The following is a 10,919-nucleotide window of genomic DNA, read 5'->3' as shown; positions in this document are numbered from 1 at the left end:
CCTGTTTTTTTTATTATTTTTGTTTTTTTCGTCCTTACACCCGTTCCTTGTCCCGTTGTGCTTTCACACCGCCCCGTCCCTGCACTCACTGCTCCAACCACCTCTGAATTTCGTTCCGCTGCCAGACTTGTCGATTTTACAGACGCTCCAGGGGGGGATTGTCGGGTCGCTGCGGTAGGCTACCCTCGGAAGATGACACTGCACTTCTGCTGAGTCACTTCGACGGTGTTCAGTACTGGGTCTGTCCCGAGCTAACGGACGCAGCCCACTACCTACTATGCCCCCTACTAACGATATTGACTTTTTAAGTCGCGGAGCCAGACTGAGTGAGCGTCCCCTCCAGAGAGCAGACCGCCACCACGTCCCTCCGTCGACCTCCCAGAACGTCACACGTTGAAGACTGACAGCAGAACTACTATTCAGGGAAGGATCGAACAGGAACACCGAGACCAAGGTCACCATGAGAGCTCCGGGCATGAAGGGCCACAAGAGCAAGGAAATGCAGTAATCTAACGAAATCGGGTTTCACTGATGAAAAAATTTATTTCAGACGGCCGACTGTACCTCTTCGCACAGGGAGTTGCCTGATTAAGCTGCCCTCCCCCAGCACCGTGTTGGGACAACCGTAGTCGGGCGACGAAGCGGTGGTCCGAATTTCAGTGTGGCCGGCCGCGAGTCCATCCTGGCCGTTGGGGCGGCTGTATCCCACACCTAATCTTATTGTTGCTGCTTCTGCGGCAGCATGTGACAATCCTCATTCAATAAGCCTCAGGGAACCTGCTGCCGTATTTACTTACTTGACAAAGGCTGTGTGGCATATTGTTGTGCCCATGAAACTGTTGCCACATAAACTGCAAGGTCTGTTTGTACGCATCTAACCGGATCTCGCTGCACTCAACGGTGTTTTTATGCTTGTTTTTCTAGCTCACATTTTGGTTCAACTAACATTTTATGATGTAGAAAGCTAATCAAAACGGTGCAATAGGAAAACAACCAGAGCACCTCTACAAAGTAAACTGATATTACTCAGAACCAACCCGCGTACACGGCCATGTTCACCTCCACACATCTTTCCAGGCTGTTACATCTAACAAGAGTATTCTTTCACTTGGGCACATAGCAACAATCTTCAACCTAGCTGCTGTCTGTGCACAGTTGGAATTATGTTCACAATCAGTTGGGTTAGAAGTTGGTGTCATTTACAGAATTCAACACAATTACCACAATGCACATGCTACGCGGGAGAATCACACATCACACACACACACACCGGCACACACACACACACACACACACACACACACACACACACACACACACACACACACACACACACACACACACACACACACACACACACACACACACACACACACACACACACACACACACACACACACACACACACACACACACACACACACACACACACACACACACACACACACACACACACACACACACACACACACACACACACACACACACACACACACACACACACACACACACACACAGAGAGAGACTGGGTGGCCGAATGGTAACGCACTTGCGCTCGGAATCGAGAGGTTGCGTGTTCGACCCTGGGTCAGGCCGCTATTTTCTCCCCCCTTTCCCAACCTAGGTGGTGGGTTCAAGTGCTAGTCTTTCGGATGAGACGAAAAACCGAGGTCCCGTGTACACTACATTGGGGTGTGCACGTTAAAGATCCCACGATTGACAAGAGGGTCTTTCCTGGCAAAATTGTATAGACATATATAAAAATGTCCACCAAATACCCGTGTGACTTGGAATAATAGGCCGTGAAAGTATATACTCGCCTAACACGCTTGAGATTTACTGGCCGATGTGAATGCGTGATATATTGTGTAAAAAATTCCATCTCACACGGCATATTGTAAACGCCATGAGCCTCCCTCTGGGAGGGTATGTGCGTAGAAATACTCACTAATAAATAAATAAAATAAATAAAATAATGATAAATAAAATAAATAAATAAATAAAAAATAAATAAATAATAAATAAATAAATAAAATGAGAGAGAGAGAGAGAGAGAGAGAGAGAGAGAGAGAGAGAGAGAGAGAGACACTGACACACACACACACACACACACACACACACACACACACACACACACACACACACACACACACACACACTTAAAAAGTCAATGTCGTAAGAAGGGGGCATAGTAGCCAGGCAGTTGTGTCCAAGTGAAAGAATACTCTTTCGAGTGATACCCATGTACAGATCTCAACAGATCTGTGGTGGTGAACATCTTCTTCCACACAAGAAAGAGTGTACCTGTCTAAATCACCTTTTGGTCTAAACAAGATTTTATTCTGTTGATGGCACAGAAATCATGAAACTGTCAAGAGGACACGAAGACAAGCAACACTATCTTAATCACCTTTTCAATCCAGCTTCTTCGTATTAATCACCTTCTTTGGAACCAGTTTTTTTTGTACCTCATGTTTATGGATCCATGTGATGGCCAGTTTAACTGTCTGTCCGTGTGTGTGTGTGTGTGTTTGCACTTCACTTGTTGGCCGAAAGCTGCTATTGGAGGAATGAGTCGTGTGTTATCGCACACGTCCGGTAAGGGTTACGTACCACAAGGTGATATTTTGACGTGGAGCTGTGTATTGAGAGAGACTTTTTGAAGAAGTTTATCAGCTACGGTAAAAGCTCAATGTCATATTGTGCCGATAGTGTTAACGTGACATAATGTCAAATAAATACACGAAAGAATAATGAATTGTCTACGAATTGTTACTTTAGACTTTGAGTGCGTTAAATTGTGTGTGTGTGTGTGTGTGTGTGTGTGTGTGTGTGTGTGTGTGTGTGTGTGTGTGTGTGTGTGTGTGTCAGTCTGCTTGTGTATGTGTTTATGTATGTGCAGTTTATACAAAAACAACGAATACAAACAGGAGAGAATAATACATTCCTTGAATGGTTACTGATGGCAACTCAACACAACTGTTCCTCAGCGGGCTGCGTTCTAGGGTAATGAGCGTGAAACTTAGCAAGGGCAGCAACCGCTTTTGAATGATAAGACTCTGGCCTTGCCAGTTCACCCCCTTGCTCCGCTGTGACGTTGGGAAAAAAGGCTGTGTGTGTGTGTGCGCGTGTGTGTGTGTGTGTCAGTGTGCGTGTGTGTGTGTGTGTGTGTGTGTGTGTGTGTATGTGTGCCAGTGTGTGTGTGTGTGTGTGTGTGTGTGTGTGATTCTCCCGCGTTATCACAATTAGCAATACTGATCGTAAAATTGTGAATCGCAAAAGTGGGGGCGTGAATGGATTGTTTAGGCAATAGCAGCTGTCGTCATTTGTGTTTCACGAGACAAGTAGCCTATTATGTGAGCAAGCTTCTTAAAATAACAATAGACAATTCTTATCAATCATTTAAAACAGTCAGTCATATGCCAGAGATAAAGGACAGTAGTGGTGTTTACGGAAAAAAAAGTCGGTACATTGAGTGCAGATGCACTGTACATAACGATGTTATCACGTGAATTGCCGCAGTGGGCTGAGATATGAACGTTTATTATAGAGAAAACCAAACGTTACATTTACTGTACGTCGACCCAAAGGTCTTTGAAGTAGACAGACAGACAGACAGAGAGACAGACAGACAAAGAGACAGACAGACAGACAGACAGACAGACAGACAGACAGACAGACAGGCAGGCAGGCAGACATACAGGCAGGCAGGCAGACAGACAGACAGACAGGCAGGCAGACAGGCAGGCAGGCAAGCATGCAGGCAGACAGGCAGGCAGGCAGGCAGGCAGTCAGACAGGCAGGCAGGCAGGCAGGCAGACAGGCAGGCAGACAGACAGACAGACAGACAGACAGGCAGACAGACAGACAGACAGGCAGACAGACAGACAGACAGACAGACAGACAGACACTTATGAAACAGATAATGAAAAATGTTTCCTAAGTATCTGTCTGTCTGTCTGTCTATTTCAAAGACCTTTGGGTCGACGTACAGTAAATGTAACGTTTGGTTTTCTCTATAATAAACGTTCCAATTACCTACCATTCTTGTTTTTTAATTCTGAATTTGGGAACTTCTTCTTCTTGTTCTGCGTTCTCATCCATGGAATTTTGGAACGTTGGCAGTCTGTCTGTTTTTGGATGATGTTTTCTGAGATATGACAATTCAGTAGTAGAACCAAAAGAGTCGTTAACATATGAAATGAGAAAGGGGTTAGGAATATATTCAAGGAGAAGAAAAACAAGTCGCGTAAGGCGAAACTACTACATTTAGTCAAGCTGTGGAACTCACAGAATGAAACTGAACGCACTGCAATTTTAAACAATGACCGTAGTCCGCCGCTCGTGCAAAAAGGCAGTGAAATTAACGAGCCTGTTTTAGCGGGGTGTGCTACAAAAGGTCGAGTTTTCAAGTTACAATGTCGAGGCACAAAAGGTCGAGGACATTTGGTCAAGAGTCAAAAGGTCGAGGGCGACAAAAGGTCGAAGGTGACAAAAGGTCAACAGCAAAACGTCTAAGGTACTAAAGGTCGAGGATTGAAAAAGGTCGAGGATTGAAAAAGGTCGAAGATTAAAAAACTTATGTCGGCATAATTTTCTGTTTACGTGTGTGTTAATGTTTTTAATTTTTTTGTTATTGCTTGGAAAAAAACGCTGCTTTGTGTGCATTCATAAATGTTGTGTTACTGATTGTTTAGTTATTCAAAACAGTGTTCGTACAAAGAGTGCCTTGAGTGACGGGTGTTTGTTTGTGTTCACGGATCCACGGCTGTGTCGGTAAATGAAGCCGCGTAGTGTGGTCAACGGTGAATACAGCTCGACACTCAACAGACACTCACTGATACGCTAAAAGCTTGAGGTTTTGTTTCCTTCTTTATTCGTTCCCATATTTAAACTTTGAAAGCATTTGCAAACGAAGAGAGAGTTACATTCGGACAGGGACACAGACACAGAATTGAGCTCGTCAAATCACACAAAGGAAACAAGGCAATACAAAAAGGTTACTGCTGTCATTTTGTCTTACATCCAAAATTGTGAAAACATATACTAAGAATGTGTCTGTTCGTGTGCGCGCGTTCGAGCGTTATTGTGTGTGTGTGTGTGATTGTGTGTGTGTGTGTGTGTCTGTGTGTGTGTGTGTGTCTCTGTGTGTGTATGTGTGTGTGTGTGTGTGATCATATTCACAAATCACCCCTGTGATACGCACAATAGGCACTCGAAGCAGAATTGTCATCACGAATGGACACAGAAAATTATATCGAAATTTTTAATCCTCGACCTTTTTTAATCCTCGACCTTTTTTAATCCTCGACCTTTTGTCCCGTAGACGTTTTGCTGTTGACCTTTTGTCACCCTCGACCTTTTGTCGCACTCGACCTTTTGACTCTTGACCAAATGTCCTCGACCTTTTGTGCCTCGACCTTTTGACACTCGACCCTTTGACCCTCGAACTTTTGGTTCTCACCCTGTTTAGCGCGGTAGTGGTTGCGCTGTGCTGCATAGCACGCTTTTCTGTACCTCTCTTTAACTTTCTGAGCGTGTTTTTAATCCAAACATATCATATCTATATGTTTTTGAAATCAGGAACCGACAAGGAATAAGATGAAATTGTTTTTAAATCGATTTCGGAAATTTTATTTTTATCATAATTTTTATATTTTTAATTTTCAGAGCTTGTTTTTAATCCGAATATAACATATTTATATGTTTTTGGAATAAAAAAATGATGAAGAATAAGATGAAATTATTTTAGGATCGTTTCATAAAAAAATAATTTTAATTACAATTTTCAGATTTTTAATGACCAAAGTCATTAATTATTTTTAAGCCACCAAGCTGAAATGCAATACCAAAGTCCGGCCTTCGTCGAAGATTGCTTGGCCAAAATTTCAATCAATTTTATAAAAATAAAAAAAATGAGGGTGTGACAGTGCCGCCTCAATTTTTACAAAAAGCCGGATATGACGTCATAAAAGACATTTATCAAAAAAATGAAAACATTTCTGGGGATATCATACCCAGGAACTCTCATGACAAATTTCATAAAGATCGGTCCAGTAGTTTAGTCTGTGTCGCTCTACACACACACACGCACAGACACACGACCCTCGTCTCGATTCCCCCTCTATGTTAAAACATTTAGTCAAAACATTGAATTAATTTAAAAACCGAGCTTCGCGGAGCTAATTTTGGCCAGCAAACATTGACCTAAATTATTCCCGTTGAAGATATAATAAGACTGATACACGAAATCTATCTCGTTAATACTCACACGAAACGGCGCTATATCATCTTCCCTCTTGTAATGAAACGGATATCGTGATAATTATTTTACAAAATATTAAGATAACAGGTGCATGAACTCTTTGTGGCTGATAACTGAACCTATCCCATTTTCCACCTCTTATCAGTCTCACGGTAACAGTAAGCGAAGTTTGTTTTCACTTTACACGGCGTGAGAAGTCTTCAAAGAACGTTGCACTATGTCGGCAATAAAAGGTAAGTTTTTACCCATGGTGGTGGTGGTGGTGGTGTGTGTGTGTGTGTGTATGCGTGTGTGTGCGTGTGTGTGTGTGTGCTTGCTTGTGCGTATGTGTGTATGTACGTGTGCGTGTGTGTGTGTGTGTGTGTGTGTGTGTGTGTGTGTGTGAGCTTGCTTGTGCGTATGTGTGTTTGTGTGTACGTGTGGGTGGGTGTGTGTTTGTGTGCGTGTGTGTACGAGCGTGCCTATGTGTGTATGTCTCCTTCTGTCTATTTGTCCATCTCTGACACTATTATTTCCCCCCTGATGACATTAAATGCTGTGGTGCTTTCAGTCTTACTGTCTTGCCTGTTCCTGGCGGTCAGCCGGGTGGTGGTCAACTCCAGCAATGTCCCGACCCCTTTCCAACAATCCAGCGTAGCCTATTCCACCCCACAATTACACAAGTCCCCTTCCCTTGTCAGCAAATTCAAACACACAATAAGTCGCACACGGTTCATTCCTCGTCATGACGTCAGAGCAAACGTCAGAGCTTTCAACAATGACGTCACAATGCCAATCAACGCCACAACCGCTTCCAACGACGTCACAACTGTTTACGCCAATGCCACATATGAAGCTAGCACTAGCGTCACAACCGCCAACGCCACAACCGCTTCCAACGTCGTCACAACAGTTTACGCCAACGCCACACATGAAGCTATCACTAGTGTCACAACCGCTTCCACCCCAACCACACAGCAGAGCGTTACGACCCTAGGAACAACGACTAGCACGATCCCCCACAACGGAGGGGGACCAGTGGGGTGTCGCAAGGTGTCCGCTTGTGTGTGTGAGACACAGAGCGGTCAAAAAGTGGACCTGACTCCGCTAGGCAACACTGACGGTACTCCCAGGTAAGGATTTTTGTCTGTCTAACCATCTGTCTGTCTGTCTGTTTGTCTGTCCGTCCGTCTGTCTGTCTGTCTGTCTGTCTGTCTGGTCTGTCTGTCTGTTTGTCTGTCTGTCTGTTTGTCTCTGTTTTCCTCTTCTTTTTCTGTTATGATGAGCTGCAGCTCTCTCGCACAGGCGTGTTTTGCAAAAGTGGGCATTTACATGTATAACCGTGTTTTTATTTTGTTTTATCCCCGCCGGTTAAGCAGTCACACTCCGTTTTCGAGGGATGCGTGCAGGGTATTTTTGTGTTTCTATCAACCTCCGAGCTCTGACGATGATGACAAGATCTTTTCCGTGCGTACTTATAGTCTTGTGCTTGCGTGTACACACGAATATAAGGGGGAGAAGGCTCTAGCAGGTCTGCCCTCTGTTTGTCTGCCAGTCTCTTTCTCTCCCCGGTTCTCTGTGTCTCAGTGAGGGTAAGGTGTGGCCCTGTGTGTGTCACACACAGACCGGACAAAAAGGGGACTGCACTTGGCAACACTGATGGTACTCCCAGGTACACTGATTTCTGTCCGTAGCCTATGTGTCTTTCAAGTCCTTCAAGTCAGTCAGTCCGTCCATATGTTTGTGCCAGGTGTTGTCGTGCGTTTGATGCACATACCGATAGAGAGTAATCTTTTCAGTTTTCGTGTGAGTTCATGCCCGACTTGTGTCATTATAAATATCATGACTGCCTTGAAATAAATACATCAGTCTGTTTTGAACTCAGTTGATATACAGGAAGGTGCCATACGTTTTGCACATCGGAAGATGTAACTTTAGAGCGGTACATTTGAATCGCCCTAAAGAAAAATCTATAAACAAAGTTTACTTGCCTCAGGTCTTTGGAATGTTGGTATTTAGTTGTGTGTCCTTTGCTCCTCCGACTCAAAAATGGGTCAAACAGCCCGAAAAAATAATCGACAGTCTACCTCGACGAACGAAAATTGACGCTCTCACTGAGGCTTTATACATGTTGGGTTGTAATTCAATCTTTCGCGCAACTCAAGCCGTTTGAACAATTAAGAAATATTCCCTTAGTTACACCCCCGGTATAGGGGTGTGTATAGGTTTCGCTCTATGTGTTTGTTTGTTTGGGTGTGTGTTTGTGTTCGCATATAGATCTCAAGAATGAACGGACCGATCGTCACCAAACTTGGTGAACAGGTTCTATACATTCCTGAGACGGTCCTTACAAAAATTGGGACCAGTCAAACACACGGTTAGGGAGTTATTGGTGGATTACAATTATACAAGGACTTATAAAGGGACATCTTCATGGTCAAAGGGAAATAACCATTCTCACTCAGTCACTGCCACCAACTGAGAAGGTTATTTCCCTTTGACGGGGGTGTTTTTCCTACCTCGTAGGAATTTCTTGCTTATCTCAGATTTCGTTGCTGTTCATGGTTGAGATTATTTAGCTTTTCTCATCTGTACAGTAAGTTGTTTGCACACAACTGTCAGCTTTTAACTTGACCTGGTCATGTTCATAACTCCACAAGCACGCAGCAAAAAACTGACGGACGACAGTTATAAACTTCTCGGGCGAATAGGTCACATCATATTCTGTCATCATGTGAAATTGTGTTGCTTAGTTCCGACGAAGCGAAGTTTCGCGCGACGCTCCAAATTTCAGTTTGTAGTTTGTCGACCTCGTGTGTGCAAATCTTTTTTCACCCCTCTGAAATTACTTATGCTGCTTTATGTTCAGGTTCCGTGACCTTATCGACCCTTCCAGCAGCTTTGGTTATTCGTACTCTTGGAATCCCTGCCACGGTTTCAACGAGGGTACATGCCAGAACGTAGCTGTAAGTATAATGCTTTTGATTATGATTTTATTTCGCTTTCAGCACCATTTGTTGCATAATTATTAAAAAAAAATGTTTGTTGTATCATTTGTGTGCCTGGCGTATTTTTTATACAAAACCCACCTTATAAACATTTGCAAACAGAACAGCGATGATTTAAAACAAATGTGGTGTAGGTATACCCGAGACGTTCAAGGCGTACGGTTCAACAGAAACTTACAGCCAGAAAAGTGTGTGTGTGTGTGTGTGTGTGTGTGTGTGTGTATGCGTGCGTGCATTCATGCGTGCGTGCGTGCGTGTGTGTGCGTGCGTGCGTGCGTGTGTGCGCGTGTGTGTGTGGTATTATTGTACCTAGGTGTGTATACTTGTACCTAGGCGTGCCAGGCGCACCCTTCAACCGACCTTTACTATAACCTTGGCGAGCAGACAAGCGTGGACTTCGAGGTCAGCTCCAGTCTTGGCTTCGCCATCAAGCTCACTGCTGACGGGACAGTCGTTGTCCCGCAGAGGTACACACGTCTATGGCAGGCCGTTTTGAACAAATCACTGTCTGTTAATGATCAGGGAAAGGTGTCGTTCTCTCAATCAAAAATAGTTCATTAAAAGCAAAGTCCTTCCCATGTAACTGAACCGTGCGACTCGCAATTTGAAATCTAGCAAGGCGTGTGCATGAGATAAGACATTTCTTCCACTTAGACACATACTTAACATCCACCGTCTGACAGTCACCAGAACAACTATGTCTTTCCCGTTCACTTGGCTTTTTACCACAAATACTGATCACAACCGACGAGATCTTTGATTGGCGGATTTGTACAGAGACGTGATTGTGAAGGCTGCTCGTTCATTAATTCCATTCAAATTGTTCTGAATTGGGGAACGACGCTTTCATTTATTTACTAACAGATTCTCGTTTGCTAAGAACGGTCTGCCATAAACACCTGATATTAGTGTTTTCTTAAGATATTTAAGCAAATCGCATTTCTTAAACTCTACCGCAGATGCTTCAGACGTTGCCATCAACGGGAGGCTGCTATAACCTTGGTTACCAGAACACTGTTGATTTTGAGAACAATTCCAGTCTTGGTGGTTTGGCGATGAAGTACACTGGTGACAGCGCCCCTTCTGTCCAGCAAAGGTATAGTGCATTCCAAAAACAGCAAACATTGATTTGATTGGATTTGTGTCAAAACTGTTGTCTTTTCAAAACTTGCGTTACAGATCTAAGAAAGAAACATTTGTTTATTCATTCATGATCTTTGAAGTAGGACCTCTTAACTTAACATGCCCGATTAAACGTTTTTTCACATCAAAGTGTGTGAAAAGCTAAACAATACATTTGACGCAAATGCAGAAATTCAATGCTTGCACGTTGGGGGGAAATGCATTGTACACAAATGGACAGGGCGTCATAGGCATGCACAAATCACCCTAAACTTTTGCTAAACCACACGATGTTGCTAGCTACGTCTATACTTTTTTGCATTGAGCAAGTTTTTTGACGTCAATCATATTGATGTCAGAATTAAACCCGTAGTTTAACTCTGTATCTACCTATTTGACTACCTACCTTAATATAGGTCTGTCTGTCGGTCGGTCTATCTGTCTGCCTGTCTGCTTGTCTGTCTGTCTGTCTGTCTGTCTGTCTGTCTGTCTGTCTGTCTGTCTATCTATCTATCTATCTATCTATCTATCTATCTATCTATCTA

The 10,919-nt window shown here is 43.6% G+C and overlaps 1 protein-coding gene across 2 annotated transcripts in view; it reads left to right on the top strand.

Moving 5' to 3' along the window:
• The first annotated feature begins 6,369 nt into the window (after positions 1 to 6,369).
• Positions 6,370 to 10,919, top strand: part of LOC138982387 (uncharacterized) — a 13,203-nt gene continuing 8,653 nt past the window's right edge. The window contains exons 1-4 of one of the 2 annotated variants that reach the window (XM_070355651.1): positions 6,370 to 6,498; positions 6,816 to 7,377; positions 9,114 to 9,210; positions 10,212 to 10,348. In XM_070355651.1, the coding sequence (XP_070211752.1) occupies positions 6,483 to 6,498; positions 6,816 to 7,377; positions 9,114 to 9,210; positions 10,212 to 10,348 (812 nt within the window). In that variant the 5' untranslated portion in view covers positions 6,370 to 6,482. Of the gene's footprint in view, positions 6,499 to 6,815; positions 7,378 to 9,113; positions 9,211 to 9,585; positions 9,720 to 10,211; positions 10,349 to 10,919 lie in introns of both variants that reach the window. The other variant, XM_070355652.1, reaches the window with a different exon arrangement.

Source organism: Littorina saxatilis, linkage group LG12 (assembly GCF_037325665.1).
Source record: "Littorina saxatilis isolate snail1 linkage group LG12, US_GU_Lsax_2.0, whole genome shotgun sequence".
NCBI lineage: Eukaryota > Metazoa > Mollusca > Gastropoda > Littorinimorpha > Littorinidae > Littorina > Littorina saxatilis.
This window is presented reverse-complemented; position numbering and strand designations above follow the sequence as displayed.